This window comes from Leucoraja erinacea, chromosome 11 (assembly GCF_028641065.1).
Source record: "Leucoraja erinacea ecotype New England chromosome 11, Leri_hhj_1, whole genome shotgun sequence".
Classification (NCBI taxonomy): Eukaryota; Metazoa; Chordata; class Chondrichthyes; order Rajiformes; family Rajidae; genus Leucoraja; species Leucoraja erinaceus.
The window spans coordinates 10,623,089-10,648,205 of NC_073387.1; the positions used below are offsets into that span (position 1 = coordinate 10,623,089).

Below are 25,117 nucleotides of genomic sequence, written 5' to 3' on the forward strand. Positions count from 1 at the left end.
TATCTCTTGTGCAGAAGTCCTAAAACATTATTATTTGTCAGGTTTATATTCAAACAAGTGCCACTTCCTGTTTTACAACTGGGACTGTACACAAAATGCTCTTCCATGAATAACAGTCTGCTCTCAAATTAAAACACCAGCAGAGATCAATAGAGTACTGTATTTCACTGCCCAAATAAAAGGAACTTATCACATACAGGGAATTACAATCTGGCTGTGAACCAAAAAGTTTATTTCTTCTACTACTCTGGCCCTTAGAGATGCATTTCTTACACAAGGTAAATTAAGTTGCAGGAATGACAAGCCTGACTTTTGTTAAAATGCAGACAATGCTGATACTTTTCACATTAAACAAAAACTATGTATATAGGATACTGCAGAAAACACAGTACAAGAATGAATATCGTGCAAATTCGCTCAGGAAAAAGTTGTCGGCTGTCTCTGCTGCTCCCAAGCTTATGTCCCCTTGCCAGTTCATTATAGCAATAACTAAGCCTTTTATTGTTTCTCTTCTTTCTTGTCTCCACCTTCTGTATTTTCTGTGCTGCCCGAGCTCTCCCTCTCAGATGCCATCTGCAAATCAACGATTAAACAGTTAAGTGTGCATGTGTCCACATATTGTTCAATTATGTTAAAGAACGAACTAGAACATGGCCTTACAGACCTTCAGTAAATAGAATTCAAATTACAAGACTGGACATAAAACATTAACCATCCCTTTCCTAGACTCTCAAATACATAGTAGCGAACGTAAAATCAAGCCTTACCTTCTTGTATGCAATCTCAAAGAGTTTTAATGAAGCCTGCTGTAGACTGGATGCTGCTGCTTTGATGGCTTCACCCGTTTCTGAATCCTTGCGCGCCAAGAGATCCTTCACTTTGGTAATTTCTTCTCTTAATTTATCACACTAGTTTATATAAAAAGAAAGACAATTTTCACTAAGTTATCAACTAAACCATTTTTGACAATTGCTGAAATTTAACCCATTTAACGGCTGTCTGTAATGCTAAAATCATACCTCCTCTTTTGGAAGCTGATCCTTGAATTCTTCCATTTTAGACTCTGTGTCATGAATAATTCCTTCAGCAGTGTTTACTGCTTCAACAGTTTCCTGTGGTGAAAACCAACAAAATTAAAGCCTATCCACACCGACTCCAACCACAAATTCATTAACTGGTTAGAGTTTAAATGCAAGGAACTGCAGGGCAGAGATTTGTTGTGCTTATTCATTGTTAGTTATCTAATTTAATCTAACTTTGAATGTACGTTGTGAATAATTACATAATGGCCTTCAAAATGTTTAAAATATAACACCAGAATCTGGAGAAAAGCTCAATTACATTGACAATGAGTTCACACTTAAAACAGAACGCAGATTTATGCAAGAAATGAGCCATGAATCCAACACACAATATTTCAGAGTAGACCCGTCCTATTTCCCCAACTCTGCCTAAACTGTTCGTTCTCAAGTAGCTTCCACTTCCCACCTGAAGGCCGACGTTGATTATATTTCCTTTTTTTTAAACAAAAATCCACCCTTTGCACCTAACTTACATAATTTAACCAAAATAGTAAGGCAAAAGATGGAATGATACTTAACAAGCAAAGGGGTGACAGGATAGCAGGGGAGTTGCAGTTACAGCAATATTGACCATGATCTTATTAAATGACATTGTGCGCTCCAGAGGCCTGCATTTGTTGCTAGTTCATCTGTCTCATCTGCAATTCTGGAAATTATAATTTCTATCCCAAGACTTATTTATGTGACTCTTGTAAAATACCATGTTCAATCACCTACTCTTAAGAAATCACTACTATTTTTGTCTCTGCCAAATTCCAATCCATGCTGGAGTGACCCTTTAATACCCTGTACATCTATTTTACTATCTTGTTTTTTTCTAGGGCAAATGCCTTCTTAAAAATCACAATGACTCCAGTTTTGAGGAAAGGGTAAAGCAGTACCTGAATATTACAGCATTATGTAAGAACTGGACTGTTCTTACATAATGCTGTAATTTTTCTAAAATTTGCTTTTATCTTACCAGGTGGTGGCATGTCGCCTCCTTTCCTGCTTCGTAATTAAATGAATTTCATGCCTGGACTCTTACTCACATCCTCTCCCCAGCTGTAACATCTTCATTTGGAACTACCAACCTTCACTTCAACCTTTCTGATTCCTGTCTTGGAGCCAAACTATAAAGCTGTCTTACCTTTCTCCTCCTGTCTGCTTCAGCGTATTTCTCTGCATTCTTGATCATGTTCTCAATATCATCCTTGCTCAGTCCACCAGAAGACTGGATGATAACTGGAAATGGAAAATAATTTACAAAATTTCAATTAAATAAAACGTTATCTGAAAATCTTAGAAAGTTGTAATGATTTAACAAGCAGTTCAAATAAATTCCAAGTATCACAAATAGCCTACATAATAACCCCAAGTATACAAAAAATTCTGGAGAAACTCAGTGGGTGAGGCAGCATCTATGGAGAAAAGTAGGCGACGTTTCGGTCGAGACCCTTCCTGCCTCACCCGCTGATTTTCTCCAGTATTTATTATATACTTTCGATTTTTTCCAGCATCTGCAGTTCCTTCTTTAAAAAAAATAATAATCCAACGCCCACAGGATCTCTTTTCTTTTTGCAACGTGTACTTAACAGATCCTTCACTTGAAAAATAACTATGTTCATTTTGAAACCCCTTCTAAAAGTGAAAACATTTTGAAAAAAATGAGATCAAATATTTTATTTCAAAGACAATACCTCTGTACACACCACTATTACTTACTCTGCTGTTCACGGCCTGTGCCTTTGTCCCTTGCAGAAACATGGACAATACCATTGGCATCAATGTCAAATGTTACTTCAATTTGAGGAACTCCCCGGGGAGCAGGGGGCATGCCAACCTGGCAAAACAAAAGCATTACCATTTGTAAATCAACAAAATGTGGGGTTGCTAATCCTCGACAGCCCCAAAATATTTATTTCACGTGAAATGTAGAAGAATGCTGAGATGACATTCGGATACAAGTACTTCAATCAAAGTATTAACATCTTCAATGGGGTAGGAGATTGCAACCGTCTCGTGGTCAATGAATGCAATCAACCTGGCGCGAACAATCAATTTTTTTTGAAGGAGACAAGAAGTTGACCTACAACTTTAAGCTGTGCACGCCATACGCAAGAAGAACATCTTGAATGCGAACTGCATCATATTAGCATGGGTTTCTTACCAACATTTCCCAATCTGCAACCTCCGCTGCCTTGAAGAACAAGGTCAGCATTCATAGTCAGACACCATCCTAACATAGAAATGCATATCCACTTGGGATAAGCAATCAATGCCTGACTCTCTGCAATAATGGAATGCCCTTACAACTGAAGCAGTTCTTCTTCTTCTTTCGTGTGGCGTGCACAGCCTAAAGTTGTTTATTTGATCTTCCGCTTGTGCACGTTGAGTTGATTCCATTAGTCGAAACAGGGCGGACCATGTGAAGGTTGCAATCTTCCACCCCACTGAAGCAGTTCCATCATTCAAGATAATTAGGGATGGATGTTGTGAGACAATCCATAATTTAGAAGAGGAAGCAGTTCGAAGAAAATCCTTAAGAACTCTTGTTACAGAAATATATTTCAATGTTTGGAATATTGGCTGTAGTTTCAGTATTAGGTCCAACCAAGCTCTTTCATGCAATTATGCCCTGTGGCTATTTTCAAATTAATGCAAGGTCATTTTGGTTCAAAAATAATTTAGCTGCACAACTTCATTACTAGGTTCTCAGAGTGTTGAGAAATTTCTTACATACTCACCAAAGTGAACTGCCCCAGAAGTTTGTTGTCAGCTGCCATCTCTCGCTCTCCCTGAAACACTTTGATCTCAACCTGTGTCTGTCCATCAGCAGCCGTCGAAAAAACCTGCCGCACATGAACAGTCAATATAAGATGCATTTAATTTGGGATGTCTGTAATCTTAAAGCAAAAGCTCGATTTAAAGAAATGTTTTTATTTGTCATGAGATCACTATATCAGCTGAACTATGAACTATATGGAATAGAGTAAGCACACAGATAATTAAATAGCTAAAATATATAACACTACATTTTCCCTTTTAAATAGGATTATAAAGTGCAGGTATTCATTTTTATTAGCGATAATTTACTAAATTGTGTAGTTTTCTTCCATGTACATATTCTGCAACACTCAGGGTCAGAATAATGCATGGAACATCCCAACGCCTTGTAATTTCAGATGAAAAAGTTGGTTCTGTTAAACTATTCATTTGCACACCTGGCCTTTCTTTGTTGGAATTGTAGTGTTCCTGTTGATGAGTTTGGTAAAAACGCCTCCCAAGGTCTCAATACCCAGTGACAAAGGAGTAACATCAAGCAGCAGCACATCTGTGACATCCCCAGCAAGCACCCCCCCTTGGATGGCAGCACCGACAGCAACAGCTTCATCTGGATTCACAGACCTACTGGGGGATCGACCAAAGAGCTCCTGAACTGTTGACTGAACCTAGAGAAACAAACAAAGATAAGCTATAATCAAAAACAAAAATTATTTGACAGCTACAACATAAAAAATACTTCAAAACAGAGCCTAATATATTACATTCAGTTTATATTCATCTCAAACTAGTTCCAAACTTACCCAAAGACATTGACTCAAGGTTCCAATGTCAGCAGCCCAAGGTTAGCCCACCCAATAGCTCCCACTTACACGAAGGACTAGATAAGCAGTATTATCAAGTAAATTCGAGCAAGGAGTACCCAACAGCAGAGTCCTATCCGGTGCATGCATATTTTTCAGTAACAGAAATCCCGCCTAACCTTTTCCCCGCAAACTGAAAAATATCACGTTTCTTCTCTCTACCTAAACTCAGATCAAAAGTGAACATCAAAACAAATACTAGATTTTCTTGTCCAGAGTATTGGTACATTATAGCCACAAAGGTGATAGGAATATAAACACTGTGCTCAGTTATATAAGATGTTCCCCATAATCTTAAGTCAGAATGATGTGTTTTTGTAAAACATCATGGCACAGTGCAATTTCAAACCACAATACTCAAATCCTTTCTCCCTCAATGACACTCAAACTGGCTTTAATATCTTAATGTCACTCACCTTTGGCATTCTGCTCATTCCACCCACAAGAATGACCTCACCAATGTCACTTTTGTTGACCTCAGCATCTTGCAAGGCTTTCTGGCAGGGCTTAATAGTCCTCTTAATTAGATCACCAACAATGTTCTCAAATTGAGCACGAGTAATTTTAATATTAAGATGTTTTGGTCCAGATGCATCCATTGTCAAATAAGGAAGATTAATGTCAGTCTGTTCAAATGTAGAAAAGACACTTGTTAGTAAATTGCTGGAATAACAAATACAGGTCCTCCACAGATTTTCCAGCACCCTTGATTCCAGAGCATTTCTGGATGATCTGTTTTGCCGGGCCAACAGAGGTCATGGCCTCCAAGAGGAGTCTAACGGTACCAGAATGGTCCTCTTAGGCACCGAGATAACGCAGTCAGTCTCGGAAGTTGGACATGGGAACCGATCTGGGTTGGAGTTTCAGAGTCCCGGCCGCAGGGTGCAAATTCGACCCAGCGCGGAAGTCCGGAGTAGGTCGAGATCGGCCGCCTTATTTTTGGAGGCGTGGGCGGGTGCAGGATTTCAAGTGCGCTCTCGTGGTTTTGTTCAGATGAAAAGAGGTGCTGGGCAATCAGTTGCTGGAAAGTCGGTGGTGAACCTGTAATATACATTCTAAGATTCTGCTAATCACTTCTAAAACCAGTGGGCCAATACACTGGCTGGAAATCACAGTAAAATCTTCATTTTTTCCCCAGAGTGCAAATGTCCAGGTTCAAGTAGTTATTTGAACAAACTAATTAGAACTCTGCACATATTAATCAGAGCATAGAAACAGGCCCTTCAGCCCAACTCGGTTGTGCCAACCAAAATGCCCTACTTAAGCTAGTTCCACCACCGTGTGAAAATGTTGTATCCTCAGGTTCCTTTTCCCTCACCTAAACAAAGACCTCCATTCTGAAAAATCAACTACCTCTTTGCTGAAGTCTATATACTCTGTGAAACGAGTGGTTTTCAAATAGAAACGGTTCTTTTTAATAACTAAAATGTATATTTTTTACTACTGCAAGCTAACAATGCTGAAAGCTTTTTATTACATTGTTTATTTGAGTATCATTGCACAAGTGCTTGCCAATTGGAGCAATTGCTTGTCAATTTCAATGAATTCCTACAGTGTTCTGATTGTGGCCTGTGTTCTTAAAGACCGTGGTATCTGATTACAGTGGGGATGCTTCGTCCGCCATAAACAAAATCCGTCATAAAGAGTTCCGCAATTAGAAGGGTAGTCTATAGACTGAGTCTACAACCCTGCCCTCATCAACCTTCTTGGTTATTTTTTCAAAAAACTTCATCAGATTCATGAGACAATTCCCCACACAGTAAACCATGCTGAATATTCCTAGACAACCTGTCCAAATTCATGTACACCTTATCCCTCAGAATCTTCCCAGTAATGTGTCTAATACAAATGCTATTCTTAGTGGCCTATAGTTCCCATGTATTTCTTTGCATCCCTTCTTAAATAAAGGAGCACAATTAACCACCCTTCAGTCCACCAGCAACCCACCTATGGCTAAGGAGGATTCTTATATCCTAGCCAGGGCTTCCTTCCACAATTTCATCTCCAGCTTCCCATCGTTCCCTTAGATATACCTCACCAGCTCCCAGAGATTTATCTTCCTTCAAACAATTGGGAACATTCAGCTCATTAACTGTAGATAAGGATTATTCTCAATATAGTGCTGTTAACTTTCCCAAGATTCCTCATCTTCATTTCTATCTCCAAGGTAAAAAAGATAAGAAATATTAATTGAGGACCTCGCCCATCTCCTGCAGCTCCACAGCTAGATGATCACTCTGAGGGGCCCCTTTCATTTCCTAGTTACCCTATTTAATGTTCCTACCTGCCAGGTATCTCAAGCCCCATTTTTGCACTCTTGATTTCCTTCTTACATAGGCTTCTCAATCTCCAATACTCCTCTGGGAATACATTTGATCCCAGCTACCTCTTCCCCCCCCCCCCCCCCCCCCCCCCTCCCCCCTCCTTCCCCCCCCCCCCTTCCCTTCCTTCCCCCCCCCCCCTTCCCCCCCCCCCCCCCCCCCCCCCCACCCAAAACCAGACCATCGATTTTTCTCATGTCAGAGTTCCTTACTCCTGCCTGACTTACCCTTCATGCCAACAGGAACATGCAGACATTGAACACTCACCATCTCATCTTTAAATATTGGAGGTGACAATGATAAATTAGTGGAGACTAAATTAACACAAAGATGAATTGTTGAAATAGCAACTAACATTTCTTGTAATCCATCTCTAAACAAAACCAAGATGCACTTCATACTGCATTTTCCACTTCCTGCAATCTCACATAATATTAAACTATAACAATGAACACCAAACCTGCATTATTTGCTAAACCTGTGCTTTTTATAGACCAGGTTGAGATTATCAGATTATTTTGTCCACAAACTGAACATGAACTCATAGGGCAAACAGAACTTGAACCTGGCTTTGCTATTTAGTTAGCACATTTCTCATCTCAGTCCAACGTGACAGAGTAATTTATTGTCAAAACGCCCCCATTTTTAGTCTATTTCGCTAACAAAAAGCAACTTGGCATTAATGTCTAAATATGTAATTCTTCTGAACTCTGGAATATAATGCCCTTCCGTACACATGATTCTTAGCATGGCCTCATCAAAGTCTAAAACAAAGCAATTTTTATGTAACCCTGAATTCCAATCAGGCTTGAATAAATGCCAATACATCTTTAGCTATCCCATCCACATTACTCGCAAGGTCAACTTAGTATGGGAAACTGGAGTTCCAAAACCCCCGTGTGAAAATTTACAGGTAAATATTCTTGGGAAATATACACTCACCTGAAGGGATGAAGACAACTCACACTTGGCTTTCTCTGCTGCTTCTCTTACACGTTGCAGTGCCATGTTATCTTTGGCGAGGTCCACACCAGACTAAAAATTAAATAAGATTTAATATAACAGTAGGTGTATTAGCTATTAAATCAACATACAGACACATACAACTAATAATATCAACACAAAGAAAAAAAGGTATGCAATTAAACTCACTTTTATGGGGAGGTAGAAAAGCCCAAGACAAAGAAACAGACCTAAGAAACGCCCACCTTCCCTTTGTACCTCAGTATGGAATAGTTCAAACTCCTGCCACATCTACTCATAAATTATATTGGACATTTATACGGCAAGTTAACTTTATTACCATATGCACAAGTACGGTAAGGTACAAGTAGAACGTGAAATCTTGCTTGTAGCAGCATCATAGGTACAGTGCCCTCCATAATGTTTGGGACAAAGACCCATCATTTATATATTTGCCTCTGTACTCCACAATTTGAGATTTGTAAAATAAAAAAATCACATGTGGTTAAAGTGCACATTGTCAGATTTTATTCAAGGATATTTGTTATACATTTTGATTTCACCATGTACAAATTACAGCTGTGTTTATATATACTCCCCCCATTTCAGGGCTCCATAACGTTTGGGACATGGGTTCACAGGTGTTTGTAATTGCTCAGGTGTGTTTAAATGTCTCCTTAATGCAGGTATAAGAGAGCTCTCAGCATCTAGTCTTTCCTCCAGTCTTTCCATCACCTTAGGAAATTGTTTATTGCTGTTTCATGAAAGTCAAATAAGCCATTATAAGGGCTGAGAAACAAGAATAAAACTCTTAAAGAGACATCAGCCAAACCTTAGGCTTACCAAAATCAACTGTTTGGAACATCATTAAGAAGGAAGAGAGCACTGGTGAGCTTACTAATTGCAAAGGTACTGGCAGGCCAAGGAAGACCACAGCTGATGACAGAAGAATTCTCTCTACAATAAAGAAAAATCCCCAAACATTTGTCCGATAGATTAGAAACACTCTTCAGGAGTCAGGTGTGTATTTGTCAATGACCACTGTCCGCAGAATACTTCATGAACAGAAATAGAGGCAACACTGCTAGATGCAAACCACTGGTTAGCCGCAAAAATAGGATGGCTAGGTTACAATTTGCCAAGTACTTAAAAGAGCAACTACAGTTCTGGAAAAAGATCTTGTAGACAGACGAGACGAAGATTAACTTACATCAGAGTGATGGCAAGAGCAAAGTATGGAGGAGAGAAGGAACTGCCCAAGTTCCAAAGCATACCACCTCATCTGTGAAACACGGTGGTGGGGGTGTTATGGCTTGGGCATAAATGGCTGCTGAAGGTACTGGCTCACTTATCATCATTGATGATACAACTGCTGGTGGTAGTAGCATAATGAATGCTGAAGTGTATAGACACATCTTATCTGCATGTTCAAACAAATGCCTCAAAACTCATTCATTGGCCGGCAGTGCATTCAAATTAAAAAATGGTCAATTCTTGAGTGGCCAAGTCAATCACCCGATCTGAACCCAATTGAGCATGCCCTTTATATGCTGAAGAGAAAACTGAAGGGGACTAGCCCCCAAAAAAAGCATAAGCTAAAGATGGCTGCAATGCAGGCCTGCCAGAGCATCACCTGAGAAGACACCCAGCAACTGGTGATGTGCATGAATTGCAGACTTCAAGCAGTCATTGCATGCAAAGGATATGCAAAAAATACTAAATATGACTACTTTCATTTACATGGCATTGCTGTGTCCCAAACACTATGGTGCCCTGAAATGGGGGGACTATGTATAAACACTGCTGTAATTTCTAAATGGTGAAACCAGAATGTATAAAAATGGCCTTTATTAAAATCTGACAATGTGCACTTTAACCACGTGTGATTTTTTTTCTATTACAAATCTCAAATTGTGGAGTACAGAGGCAAATAAATAAATGGGTGTCCCAAACATTATGGAGGGCACATAGACTCAAACAAACAAAGGCAAATTATGCATAAATTATACTGACATTTTCTAAAAACCATGCAAAACAAAATCAACACAAGTACAAAAATATAATTTGAAGGTTGGACAGTTTGGTTCAATAACTTGATAGTTGCATGAATGTAGCGAATCCTGAACCTAGTGATGTGAGACGTCAGGTTTCTGTATCATCTTGCCCAATGGTTGTGGTGACGAGCTAGTTTACTGTTGTGCCCAGTGAGCTGTGCCTGGATGGCAACCATCATTGATAGATGCTGATTCTTGAGCCAGCATCTTATGCAAATAGAATAGTTTCTTTATTGTCATTGTAACATGAACCATGTACAACGAAATTTAAAATGTCAGCCAGTCAGTGCAGCATTCAAACATTTCTAAAAGCTAACGATACATACAAGGTAAAATATTAAAGATAAACAACTAAATAAATATCACGGACAAAGCACGCATACACACCCAACCCTCCATCCTTCTGTCGATTCCACAGTTACCACAGTCCCTTAGTCTGTATCGCCCCTGCGTTCCTTGGCGGCTACATTTAGTGCTTTTATAGCAGTGGGGTAAAAACTGTTTTTTAGTCTATTTGTCCTTGTCCTTGTAGATCTGTACCGTCTGCCTGACGGCAACAGTTCAAACAGGGAGTGTCCGGGGTGGGAAATGTCCTTTATGATATTCTGGGATTTTTTGGTGCAGCGGGAACTGTGTAAGTCCTCCAAGGTAAGGAGAGGGCAGCCGACAATCCTCTGGGCGTTGTCAATGGCCCTCTGGAGCGCTTTCCTCTGAGCCGCTGTGCAGCTGGTGTACCACACGCATACACAGTATGTTAGTATGCTCTCAATGGAGCACCGATAAAAGGACAGCAGCAGTCTCTGAGTGATGTTATTCTTCCTGAGCACCCTCAGGAAGTGCAGTCTCTGCTGGACCTTTTTCAGCAGCGCAGTGGTGTTCACGCTCCACGTCAGGTCCTCCTCAATATGGATTCCCAGGAAGCGGAAATCCGCCACCCTCTCTACACAGTCCCCTCTGATAGTCAATGGTACCATGTCCGTTTTGTTCTTCCTGAAGTCTATTATTACTTCCTTTGTCTTTAAGGTGTTGAGGAGCAGGTTATTTTCTTCACACCACACTGTCAGCTGCTCCACCTCATCCCGGTAGGCGTACTCGTCCCCCCCCCGGAGATGAGTCCCACCACCGTAGTGTCATCCGCAAATTTGACAATGGTGTTGCTGTGGTGGGCGGGGGTGCAGTCATGTGTGTAGATGGTGTAGAGCAGGGGGCTCAGTACACAGCCCTGTGGAGAGCCGGTACTGAGGCTGAGGGCCGTGGATGTATGATGGCCCACTCTGACTCTCTGGCTGCGACCCGACAGGAATACTTTTGGAGGGTGAGCTGCGCCTGTGATAGCCCAGGCAGAGTCCACCTCTGCAGGCTCTTGCGCTCCTGTATTGGAATTGCTATACCAGACCACGATGCAACCAGTGGGGATGCTTTCTATATACATCTGTTTCATTAAACCTGCAACCTCACTGTGCTTAATTTACTGTGGGATCAGTCAGCTCTGAAGCACTTTGTTCCAGTTTTTTTGCAAGCATGAAGTTGAGTTCTAGCTTCATCAGGTCACTGGAGATACAACTTTGATGCTGCTCTTGTACGCCTCATTGATATAAATTAACTGGCTTTCATGAGAATTATTACAATGGAAATAACATTACCTTTCAGTGCAATGTTATTATACAATTAAATCTAACAAATTTAAAATGCATTCTTCCATGCCCATCAACTTCAATAGAGTCATAGTAAATACAGACCTCTCTCTTGAATTCCTTGATGATGTGCTTGAGCAATGCGTGGTCAAAGTCCTCGCCTCCCAAAAACGTATCCCCATTTGTGGATTTTACTTCAAAGACTCCTTTTTGAATCTCCAGAACAGAGATATCAAAGGTGCCACCACCCAGATCGTAGACAGCGATTCTATACAAGACAGAAATTAATCCAGTTTAATGAAAAAACACTTACAAACATATTATATGCAATTAATTGCATACATGGAAGAAATAGCACAGCATAGGAAAGACCCAGAGTGCTTGTGAAATGAAACCTCTCTTCTATCAACATGTGATCCATGCCCTTCCATTCTCTGTTTGGTCACATACCTATCAAAAAACAGCAAACACCATTCTTCAGAAGGATAATTTCAATCTCCTATTAATGTCAATTGATCTATGCAGTAGCCTTTCTTTGCTTCATCTCTCGATATCTTCACCTTTCTCAGGTCTATTGAGCTTAAGTTTATATTTGATCATAACCTTAAGGGATCTTGCTCCAGCTTTCGACTACATGGAACAATTGCTTCTTGACTCCAGTCCGAAACAGTCTAGGTTTAATTCTAGTAGGCCATCATACAGAGAATTTGTAACTCAGTTCAGTAAACCCAACACTTATGCTCCATGGTAGCCTCTGACTATTGTTTACGGCATCTTGTCAACGTATTATTCTTTTTCTCCATGTATTTAACTAATCTATCTATGATGGTACAAATGCTCTTTATCTCAACTATAATGATAGCAAGTTCCATATTTTGATCACCATTTAAATTAAAAAAATCTTTAACTTTCTATGAATTAATTGGCAACCAATTGATATTTGTGAGCTTTGTTGTCCCACAACTAGAAAATTATTTTTAAATACAGGCGCACAACCTTTTATCCGAAGATCCAAATAACGAAAAGCTCCGAATAGCGGACATTTTTTCAGTCCTTGAAGAAAGGTCCTTGAAGACGTTCACTGAGGGCGGCCCGCAGAGGTGACAGCGGAACCTCCGGTTGGTCCTCGAAGAAAGGGGAACTAAATCCCCATTCATAAAAGAGGTGAGGGTATATTGCGTGGGAGGGTCAATAATTTACAATCTGCTGCTGCCTGCCCACTGAGTTAAAAAGTTCCCACGGTAGACTCACGATACACAGTGTATCGTGAGTCTTGCCTGGGAACGTTTTAACGGGCAGGCAGCAGCAGATTGTCGCTCCCTTCAGTTTCACCCCACCTACACCCCTCTGCTTTCCGGCCATGTGTGTGACCCCTTACCTCCCCTCTCCAGTTCACCGCCCATTGCACCGGCGCGGGGGCTTTGCACTGTCTTCACGTCGGCGATGCCAGCCAGCAGGTCAGTGCCAGTCACCGGAGACATCAGGGCCAACAGGACACCGACCCCCAGGCCCACTGCAAGCACGGAGATCCCAGAGACCCACAGCCAGCAGCAGCCCAGCCCCGTTCCAACTCCAGAGGAACACGCTTCCCGTAGGGACAGAAGCTGATGGTGTGCAAGGTATGTCTTGTTCTTGGGGTTGCAGATGAGGGGGCGCAGCTCGGGCTTTGACGTCTCCGGCCACCCCCCTGTACAGGAGCTGAGACTGGGAACTGTACCGCCCTTGCAGGAGAGTGGGGTTGTTTGCAGTTGCAGAGGGAGGGGGCAAGGGCGGTACAGTTCACAGTCTCAGCTCCTGTCCAAGGGGGTGGCCGGAGACGTCAGGACCAACGGGACACCAACTGCAAGCACGGAGATCCCAGAGACTCACAGCCAGCAGCAACTCTAGCCTAGCCCCGTTCCAACTCCAGAGGAACCCGGGTTGCGGATGAGGGGGCGCAGCTCGGGCTGTGGGCGAACTGCCACTTGTCACTGTAGCGGCCCATCAGGGAGTGGGTTCCTGTTGGTCCTGACGTCTCCGGACACCCCCCTGGACAGGAGCTGAGACTGGGAACTGTACCGCCCTTGCCCCCTCCCTCTGCAACTGCAAACAACCCCACTCTCCTGCTCACCTGCAAGGGCGGTACAGTTCCCAGTCTCAGCTCCTGTACAGGGGGGTGGCCGAAGACGTCAGGACCACCAGAAGCCGCTCCCCGATGGGCGGCCACGGCGACAAGTGGCAGTTCGCCCACAGCCCGAGCTGCGCCCCCTCATCGGGACACCGACCCCCAGGCCCACTGCAAGCACGAAGATCCCAGATCAGCAACTCCAGCCCAGCCCCGTTCCAACTCCAGAGGAACACGCTCCCCGTAGGGGCAGAAGCTGATGGTGTGCAAGGTACGTCTTGTTCTTGGGGTGGCGCAGCTCGGGCTGTGGGCGAACTGCCACTTGTCGCCGTAGCGGCCCATCGGGGAGCGGATTCCTCTGGAGTTGGAGGGACAGGGAGACACAGCGGCTTTTGAGAATGGTGGGCAATCACTTCCAAAGTTCTGCCCACACAGTCAGTACACCTCTCCTATACTTGTCTCCCGCACTAAGATTATCTCGCAGAGGATGATCCCAGCCTAACCCTCCCTATTCTCTCCTATTCTGCAAGAAAAACTACATTGAAGACTCAAACTCGCGATCGAGTAACTGCCGGGATCGAGGCGCAAATTCGCGACCTTGCGGATATGAGCCGAGCACTCTACCACTGAGCCAGCCGTTAAAATCTACGCTAAAAATCTTCCAATCCGAAAGCCGAAAAATTCCGAATTACGAAAAGTGTCTGGTCCCAAGGCTTTCGGATAAAAGGTTGTGCACCTGTACATACATTTCTTACTGAACTCCAGAAATGTTGAAAATCTCTGTTGGAGCAACAATCAGCATTTTTCTCTCATAGAGACCCAGCCTAAGCAACCCTTCAACATAACAGAACTGAAGAGAGTCAAGAGTGTTTTATTGTCATATGTCCCAGAAAGGGCAATCAAATTCTTACTTGCTGCAGCACAACAGTATATGTAAACATAGTCCCAACTTAGGGACACAGGTGATTTATTCTACTCAATCCTTTTATTAAATGCTTCTTAGACCATTACTTTGTGTGGTTTGTTCCTAAAACTGCAACACGATATCTTAGATGGCATCTCACAATTTGTAGAGCACAAATGTAGCTTTATAAAATCCCAATAACCTTGTGTACAGTAAACTTCTAGACTAGATTTTATATCAATGCATCAACATGGACATCGATCACTTTGTACATGATTACATTGATAGGGCTAGTCATAGAGTGATACAGTGTGGAACCTTCGGACCAATTTGCCCACACCGGCCAATATGTCCCAGCAACACTAGTCCCACCTACCTGCGCTTGGTCCATATCCCTCCAAACCCGTCCTATCCATGTACCTGTCTGTTTCTTGAATGTTGGGATAGTCCCAGCCTCAACTACATCCTCTGGCAATTTGTTCATTAATGACTCGCCCCTTTGTGTGAAGAAGTTGCCCCTCAGATTCCTATTAAATATTTTCCCTTTCATTTTGAACCTATGTCCTCGGGTCTTCAATTCCCCGACTGTGCATCTACCTGATCTATTCCTCTCATGATTTTATACACCTCTATAAGATCACCCTTCATCCTCCTGCACTGCAATGAATAGAGACCCAGCCTACTCAACCTCTCCCTATAGCTCACAGCCTCTAGTCCTGGCAACATCCTCGTAAATCTTTGCTGAACCCTTTCAAGCCTACAATATCTTTCCTATAAATCATTGATGTAGATGACAAACAATTACGGGCCCAGCACCGAACCCTGAGACACACCACTAGTCACAGGCCTTCCACCATCAAGCAACCTTCCACCATCACCCTCTGCTTCCTTCCATGGAGCCAATTTGCTATCCATTCAGTTATCTCTCCTTGGATCCCATGCGATCTAACCTTCCAGCGCAGCCGACCATGCGGACTGAATTCCATGTACACAACATCTACAGCTCTGCCCTCATCGACCTTTTTGGTCACGTCTTCAAAAAAATCAATCAGGTTTGTGAGACAACCTCTCACATTTACTAAGCTTACAATTTGTTCATTAAATTTGATTGAAATTTAAAATTTTGTAATTGATAGCAGAATTCCTGTCTCAGGCACTATGACAGTCTATTCTACAATTTCTTCACTTTCTTTTGAAACACAGATCAAAGTCACACATTTCGAGTGCTTTACTATTGAAAGTCAAACTATTTTTACCATGTCAGCTATTATACTGTTGCAACAAATTCACCGATATCTTTCAAAGTAACAAGAATGCACAAATGGTATTCAGATTCAAGAGTGTTCATTTTTTCAATAAAACAGAAACTTTGTGAATTAAAAGTTTGATTTTACATACACTTTATCTTCAGATTTGTCTAATCCATATGCTAGAGCTGCCGCAGTGGGTTCATTAATGACTCGCAGAACATTCAATCCAGATATCTGTCCAGCATCTTTTGTGGCCTAAATGGACACACCAAATATTTCAAAAATATATAAACTAACGTATTAGTTTAAAATATAATTTCAGCTGGAAGGAACAAGAGCGTAATGGAATATTAAATATGCAGTATTGGTGGCTCCCAGAACTAGTTTACATGGCCAGTCACCGTTGCAACACCATAAATTTGATTGCTTCACATATTTGGTAATAGTTTTTGGCCATATTAATTAACAGTTGTTTCATAAGGCACAGGTAGGAAACAGTTATAATTTGAAATATGATTGAGGATTATACATACCACAGTAAATAAAGTAAATAAGAAAATAAACACAATTTCCCCCAAGTAATCAATACTGACATGTAGCTTACTTACCAACATCAAACATAAACTAATTTTGTCAGTCAAAAAAAACTTAAATTTGCGTATTGTTTTTACCTGTCTTTGTGAATCATTGAAATATGCAGGCACTGTGATAACTGCATTCTTCACGGGTTGTCCCAGGTAGCTTTCTAAAAACAAAAAAGGTGATGTTATAAATTCTTGTCTTCTCCTTGGGGTTCTAAAATAAACCTTTTGCCATGCTTGCACCAACCTGCTGTTTCCTTCATTTTCATTAAGACAAATGCCCCAACTTGGCTTGGAGAGTACATCTTCCCGTGTGCTTCTACCCAGGCATCACCATTAGAGGCACGGACTATTTTATAGGACACATTTTCACTATGAACATTTAAAATAAAAGTAAAAATGTTTTACGTTTGAATAATCAAAATTGCAATCTTGAAAAAATAATGATTTTTGATTACAGATAAAATTCAAACTTACGTATCCTTCTGTACTTCAGAATCCTCAAATCGCCGCCCAATCAAGCGTTTTGTTGCATATAAAGTGTTCTTCGGGTTGGTTACTGCTTGTCTTTTAGCTGGCATTCCGACTAAACGTTCTCCATCAGCTGTAAATGCAACTACAGAGGGGGTTGTTCTGGCACCTTCTGAATTTTCCAGTACCTTGAATACAAAGCAATAACTAAGAAACCCATTCAAGCACTGACCACACACAGATAGTTGGAGGTGCATTGTTTCTATATTGGATCCCCAAAGATGTTGGTAATGTACCGCTTAAAAATTATTTAAGAACTGAACCGGAAAAAAAAAAATCGAAGGTAGACAAAAATGCTGGAGAAACTCAGCGGGTGAGGCAGCATCTATGGAGCGATGGGAATCAACGAACGTCTTAGGATTCTACGAGTCCAGCTCGTCAAAAACCGATAAACCACCATCATGATTCCCAGTGGTTGCTCTATCAGTTTTTGAAGTAGGTCACTTCGGACAGCAAAACCTATTCCATGGATCCTCAGTTGTTTAGGATCAAGACCTTTCCAGGAAAAGGTGTATTGATCTTGTTCTTCCTTTAGTTGCCCTTCTCCAGCTTTGCGGATCTCACTCAGAGCAACAACGTCAAAGCTGAATTTTTTGAGTTCCCGAGCAACAAAGGCGGTTCTTCTCTCTCGTCGGTGTGAGTTTGGGTTGTCCATCAGAGTACGTATATTCCTAGTTCTGAGTTCCATAATTTCGCTTTGTGATGGTTTCCGACCGTATGATGGTGATCCCTCTGGATGCGGCGGTAGATTGGCTATTGCATGCTAGCCAATCAGAGTGTTTGTTAGTAGTAGCCCCGCCTAGTACATGCTTTAAAATATTAGGAACTCGCCTACATCAGGCAGTAGATGTAGAAGCTTGGACATGTAATGTGCTGCATATCCAATACTGCAAGTAGTTTAATAAAGATGTGTTGTATCTTCAAATGTGTACGAGTCCGGCAATTACAGCGGCTTTCCAGACATGATGAGGCGAAGCAGACTACTTTTAGGGCACCTTTTCTAGCCCCTTCCCAGTTCAGAGTGAGCAGAGTGGATCCTAAATTGGGCTGCTCAGACATGAATACTGCTACTGAACAACTTTCCTGCTTCCGCCCAAAGTTGAGCGATTGAATCAAGCATTCACCGCTTCCGTGCCGGTTCTTGACTAGGAGCTTCCAACCATCACGTGGCCTGCTCCCGTCGCCCTTCCCCGACTGCCGAAAGTCTTGAAAAGTTTTGTGCTACTCACAGAACAAAGACGCCTGTCGTGTGTTTGTTTAACGTGTATTTGATGTTACACTCCAAGAAGCACACGGTCCTTCACAAATCAATCAACTCGTTCAAATGGCAAGGGAACCAAGACGATTGGAGCTGATAGATCTGTTGCAGCCTTCATCCGCCTTCACAGCCGTTGTGTTACAGATAACTTTGTCCGCCTGGTTTGCTGCTGAGGTCTTGTAGGTTGGATCGTTCTGAGTCCGGACCCTCATCCTCGACCTTACCGTCATGGGTGTCACTACCAGAAGCTGGTGCTTCCGACGGCATCGCTCTCGGAATCATGGGGACACGCAGGCCTCTTCACCACGACAAGGTAAACGATCCGAAGAAGGTCTTATATATAATGTATTTCTGAATGCAGTAGCCATTTAGCTTAACTCAGTATATTATAATTATAACCAGTTACCTTTAATTTTATCTGCCTGTAATTATGTGGATGGGATTTATACGTAGTCTGGGGCGTGTTTGTAGCTAGGTTTCTGGCGCAAACGACCAGATAGTTTTTTTTTAGTTTGATGAAGACTGGGGGGAATGTTAGTTTTCGACCATGATCACAAGCATGATTGAAATGTATATATGCTGGAAGACGATGTAGTTATACAAAAATAAGTTTTTATGAGTGATTTTACTGTTTTGTACTACTACAATAAAGAAACTATTAATCAAGAGTGTTTTTGGAATATTCATCTTTCGAAGGCTTTGAATTTCTTGTGGAGAGCTCCTGGAATGCGCAAGATTACCTTCTGAACCATGGTCAGCAAATTAGTGACTATCGAGGGCTAAAACCTTGAGACGTCGTAAAGACTGTCATTACATTAGAGTCAAAAACTACCTTACTACCAGAAGGTAGAAGATTGGGTTGGATCTCTGTGTGAGATTACTGCCTGAAGAATTGGTTCTGTAGAAGAGGAACTGAAGAGGCTAAATCTCTGCCAGCTTGATCCAGTTTAGAGCCTACCCGCTGGTAGGTTAATTGACACAGCCACTCAACTGATCTGAAGATTGAAAATTTTCACTGACCGAGTAATCGTGAGTAACGAACAGAAATTGTACTATGCTGTAAATTTGAAAGCTGTAACGCTTTAATTCGAACAGCTTCTTAATGAGATGCTGTAAAAAGTTTGACTGATTTGTCGCATTTTAAAGTGACTAAAAAAGCTCAAACGACAAGTCTATGAGATATACTAGGAGTTTAAGTTCTGCTAAAGTTTTTGAACTAGCATAGTAACCTACCTTTGCTTGCTTGCCTTCCATCACAGCAACACAGGAGTTAGTTGTGCCCAGATCAATGCCAACAACAGCACCTTTAATAGCTTCAGACCTGAGAAATACAAATCACAGCTATAGACTTCCATATCAATGTGGAAATATTTAATAACTGAAATTTCTGATAATTTGAAAACACCATATTAATATTTACTTATAACTAATCACATAGTACACTTCATTCTCCTGAAGAGCAGAGCAATTTAGTAACACACATTAATACATTGCAATTGTGTTAATTAACTATCCTGAATGCCCAAGAAGGGGATATAGATTAAACAGTATTGCTGATTTGATCCATGTCTGGTTTTGCTGCTGATGACCTGATCCATAATCCATGTCAAGGTTTCCACACCACCACCACCACCTTGTGGCATGCGGGCAGCCATGAAGTGTTTTTTAGTTTTAACTTACGATTCGGAGCCTACAGTACTCATCTCGATGGTCTCTGTATGTATACCATACAAATTAAAGTACTTGTTATGATATATGACGACTCTGTATCATAAGTACTTTGCACAACCAAGATGTTACCCAAGGAATGGATAGATCAGACCTTTTTTGCTTTGGAGCAAAGGATTTGGACTAAATGCAGGAAAATAGACTAGCCCAAAATGCCAACTTGGGCTGACATGGAATACCCCCATTTCAATGCCATATATCACTACTGGGACTGTATCTGGAATATCCAAATTCTGAGAATGAATGGAAGAACTGCAAAAAGACCCAAACAATTGGAACTTTGAAGTTTGATAATTGTGATAATAATGCAAGACCCCATTGAAGCAATGACATTTAAAGTTCAAAGATCACATGGGAAGAGGCAACAGCCAGCATTTTGTGTCTATCTTTGATTTAACCCAGCATCTGCAGTTCCTTCCTACACATTTAAGCAATCTACATACATATAAATGTGCATAACAATTCCAAGTTACCAGATTATTTGGACAATAAACTAGAAATATATCAATGCTCAAAAGCTGACTGTTGGGTAACAAGACTATTGCACTCATGTGATTAATAAAAATACTCACGCATAATTACGTCTTGCCAATGTTTGAAGGACATCCTGGTTCAAACCATTCCAATGACCCTGGAAAACATCTTACTGTTAGCATTCACCCATCATTTATTTTATTCATTTCATTAACTAAGTTAATGGTGGTTAGTATAAGGTGATTTCACGAAAGGTCACTGGAGCGTAGATCCGCACCCACGTGACCAAAAATCTCAAGTGGAGGACATGCTAGACATCCGGTACATGTTAGTGGATGGGAAAACACGCACTTTCCCACCCGTTAAAAACATAGAAAACGGCCAGGTTTTGATCTGCAATTTATTGTGCCAGTCGGGGTGGACCGTGAGGCACAGCTACCTAGATTTACAGTTAAAAAAAAAAGATAGAAACCAAGGTAAATTAAAGAGGGAGCTGAAGGTGCCAATCCAGCGGAAGTGAACAGCGGACATTTGCCGTGGAGATTTAAAGGTCCAAAATATCGGGAATTATCGCGTTTGCTCGCTGAATTTCATCAAAAGTAAAGCATTATTGTCTTACTTTTGATGAAATTCAGCGAGCAAACGTGATAATCTCCATGGCAAATGTCGGCTGTTCACTTCCGCTGTTTTTCCACCTTCAGTTCCCTCTTGTAATTACCTTACTTTCTATTTTTTTTTTTTGCCTGAAAATTTAGGTCGCTGTGCTTCATGGTCACCCCGACTAGCACAGAAAATTTCAGCTAAAAAATCGGCCGTTTTCCATGTTTTTAACGGGTGTGAAAGTGCGTGTTTCCCCATTCACTAACATGTACCGAAGTGACATATGTCCTCCAGTTACATTTTTCGGTCACTTGAGGGGGGATCTACGCTCATTTTAACTTTGGTGAAATCACCCTATATGAAGAAGGGTCTCGACCCGAAAGGTCACTCATTCCTTCTCTCCATTGATGTTGCCTGTCCTGCTGAGTTACTCCAGCTTTTTGTGTCTGTCCACTTTATGAATGTTGACTACAATACCTTAGATTGGAAGAAGTGCTGGGGGGGTTGCAGCTTCACTTGGAATTACGGTTTGGGTGTTTGGATGGCTTGAGGGGAAGATGTAAAGGGATGTGATGGATTTCCTGTAATTGCATGGAAAAGTGCAGTGGCCGACCCAGGCAAATCTGGGAATATGTGTGATCGGCATGTTAAATCATTTCTGGAGATTTCATCACTTTAAAACGTTGGAATGTCTCCAAAAGGTTGCTGTGAGATGTTGCAAGCAGTAGATAAGAGTTCAAAAGAAATGATGCTGGTTATAGGGTGATTTCATGAAAGGTCACTGGAGCGTAGATCCGCACCAACGTGACCGAAAATCTCAAGTGGAGGACATGCTAGACATCCGGTACATGTTAGTGGATGGGAAAACACGCACAGAAAATTTCAGCTAAAAAAATCGGCCGTTTTCCATGTTTTTAACGGGTGTGAAAGTGCGTGTTTCCCCATTCACTAACATGCACCGAAGTGACATATGTCCTCCAGTTAAAATTTTCGGTCACGTGAGGGGGTATCTACGCTCATTTTAACTTTGGTGAAATCACCCTATAGTGGTAACTTCTCCACTGTAAAAATCATAGATTGGTAATCCACTTTGCAGAGCTCTAGCAATCAGTCCACAGGAACAACTCTGAGCTCACTGCTGCCTGCCACTTTAATTCACAACCCAATCAGACTTGGCTGTGGCCTCTTTTACAATATAGCCTTGTGTAAGCTTGCAGAACAGCTCATTGCCCATCTGAGCGCCTTATAATCTTGCAAACTCAATATTGAATTCTACAACTTTGGTTAATTTGCATTCTCCATCTGCACCAGAACTGGCCATTTCTGTTCCAAGTCTTCGACCTTGAGATTGTACTAACTATTCCCCTCTCTCTGTCAGAGAGAATTAGAGGGGACTGCCACCAGTTGTTTTACTCCTTCCCTTCCCACCATTGTCCTCCCAAGTGAAGAAAAAATTCCCTGCTGGGCATATCCTACAACTGTTATGTCAAATGTTTTGAAAAGAATATCAGTAAAACCATTGGAAAATGAACCTGAAGCTTCACATCAGCAGTGATTTCATCTGCAAATTCTGTTACATTTTCACATTAAAACAAGTGACCAAAAAAGTACATTCAAAGTCGGCTGATAGGTCGACTGGGGGTACACTCTTTGCTGGATTTATGTAACTTTAGAGACAAAAGAGAGAACTTTAGAGTTGCTGAGTAAACTAGGTTTTGTGTCCTTCTCAATGTGTTCAATGGTCCCAGAGGATTCATAGCAAATGACTGATCTTGCCCATTTACAACTTGACAGGAAATAAAACGGAGTACATTGAGAACAGTATAAAATTGTTGTGTAAGCTTCGTTTGGGTCCACATGTACCCAAAGATCACAATGGATTTTTTGCATAGTGAGGTAAAACTACAATAATCCAGCATGATGAGAAATCATAATAATTTGGCATTTTCTCACTCATTTGTCTAGAATGTGAACCAAGGTTCAAGAGTACAATTGGGGCCAGAGTCCAGACTGTGGGTCAGGCATGTGGCCAGAGCCACAGTTAGGGCATCACGAAGAGGTAGATTAGTGGCTGGAGCTGGAGTCCAGCTCATTTTAAACCAATTGCGTAAGAAAGTGTACTTTGGGTGTTAATCGATCAACTAGTCAAGTTAGCCCGGATCAACCAAAGTTCAAAAGGTGCTGGAACAGCAGTTTTATTGTACAGATATTTCTGCTGTAACGCGGTGACTACGCTCCTAGAAACCTTGTCTTATGGAAAACAACGTTATAGAGAGATGAATTGAATTTTAATGAATTGAGGAGAGGGGAGGAGGCAAAAGCCCGGAGATTCTTGCCAGATAGAGTGTGAGGTGTTTCACAGGGCGCCGACTGTGACTGTCCCCATCCCGGACATCTTCCCGCTGGGGCTGGAGGGGGGCAGCGCCCCGGACTGACTGACTACAGGGCGGCCCCGGGAGACGGAGCGGGTAGACGGGCCCGACCCACGCCACCCGACCCCGACCCCCCCCGCCCCATCCACCCGCCGCAGGGGCGGGCTGAAGGTCACTGGCTGCCACGGGCAGGCGAGGCCGTGGATTGGCGGCCTACACCCGGCGAGCGGCCCCGCGCTACGTTACTCACCGTGTTGGCGGTGGCGGTGGCGAGGCGCCGGGACGCGGAGCGCACGAGGTGGATCATGGCGACCAAACGGCGGAGGCTGCAGCGAGGGGTCCGGGTGTCCGCGCACACTGGGGTCCGGCCGGCCGGGTGCGGGGGTTCACGGTGTCCGGGTCCGACTTGCCGCCCAGTCCGTGTGCGAGTGCGAGTGGTTCCGGGGTGGGATGACGGAGCCTGCCTGCCCGCTGGATGGGAGGATGAGCGGGTGTCAAGGGGCAGCAGCGTGACACCAGTGCCGCCGTCGCCGCTCGCGGACCTTCTCGAACCCTCCACCGCCACACGTGCCCCTCGCTCGCAGCTGATGTCGTCAGAGCAGAGCCCCGCCAGCAAGGACCCCGCTCCGCCGCGTCCAAGCGCCGCCTGAAGGCAGGGAGATTGTTTTCCCCTCTCACAAACTAAAAGGGAAAAAACTGAACGCATTCACATCGACTCTCCTGTCGTAGATAACGCCTGGGAAATCCGTGCTGGGCTGGGCGGGCGTTTGACGTGACCGCAGAGACGCTGGCGTTGGGTGGACAGCCCAGGCCGGGGGCCTCGCCGTGAAGGTGAGCGTTGCTGCGGATTGCGTCAGACAGCGGCTGGGGTCAGAGGTCAACTCCTGGTGACGTCAGAAATGTGCAGGAAGGAACTGCAGATGCTGGTCTTTGGTTTACACAGAAGGTCAACAAAGTGCTGGAGTAACTCAGCGGGACAGGCAGCATCTGTGGAGAGATCCTTAGAAACATAGACAATAGGTGCAGGAGCAGGCCATTCGGCCCTTCAAGCCAGCACCTCCATTCAATATGGAGTCCCTGAGTCTCTGACTAGAGTCCCCCTAGTCCTCACCTTTCACCCCACCAGCCGTCACATACAAAAAGTAATCCTCTGACAGTTTTGCCCGTGGAACGTAAGACCAAAATATCGGGAATTCCCATGTTGCTCGCTGCCTTCCGCAAACGTAAGGCATTATTAACTAACTCCCTTGTCAATTCTTCCGAGCCCTCGCGATCCACCCCCTCCCCGGCATTTTGGATCTTAAAACCGCAGAAATGTCACACTGTTCACTTCCGCTGTTTCGACTCCCTTCAGTTCCCTCTTGTAATTCGTTACCAGGTGCTTTTTTTTGCCTGCATCTCTTTAACCTCATCTATTGCTTCCGCTGCTCACCCCGTCAGCAGATCACATCGGTGATGTCAGCTCAGGTTCGGCCGTTTTCCATGTTTTTCCGCGGGTCCGCAATAACCAAGCTGAAGTGTGGCTCAGCACTTCCCCATTCCCTAACACTGTCTCCGACCTCTCTGTCCTATGTCCTCCATGGCCACAAAATTTTCGAAATTGTGAGGGGGCACCTCATGTTACGTTTCAGTCTG

General features: G+C 42.9%; 1 protein-coding gene and 1 non-coding gene across 2 annotated transcripts; both read right to left on the bottom strand.

The window, feature by feature from the left end:
• Nucleotides 1-203: 203 nt before the first annotated feature.
• Nucleotides 204-24,203, bottom strand: hspa9 (heat shock protein 9). Its single transcript, XM_055642632.1, has 17 exons — nt 23,733-24,203; nt 20,609-20,667; nt 19,542-19,629; nt 16,997-17,178; nt 16,767-16,891; nt 16,610-16,683; nt 16,087-16,193; nt 11,786-11,948; nt 7,972-8,064; nt 5,125-5,334; nt 4,286-4,513; nt 3,809-3,913; nt 2,787-2,904; nt 2,212-2,306; nt 1,020-1,112; nt 768-908; nt 204-573 (listed from the first exon to the last, which is right to left on the bottom strand). The coding sequence occupies exons 1-17, from the start codon at nt 24,186-24,188 to the stop codon at nt 499-501; spliced, it is 2,412 nt and encodes an 803-aa protein (XP_055498607.1). The 5' UTR covers nt 24,189-24,203; the 3' UTR covers nt 204-498.
• LOC129701919 (small nucleolar RNA SNORD63) lies at nt 4,970-5,042 on the bottom strand. Its single transcript, XR_008724290.1, has one exon. It is a non-coding gene; the product is annotated as a small nucleolar RNA SNORD63 (small nucleolar RNA).
• Nucleotides 24,204-25,117: the final 914 nt, after the last annotated feature.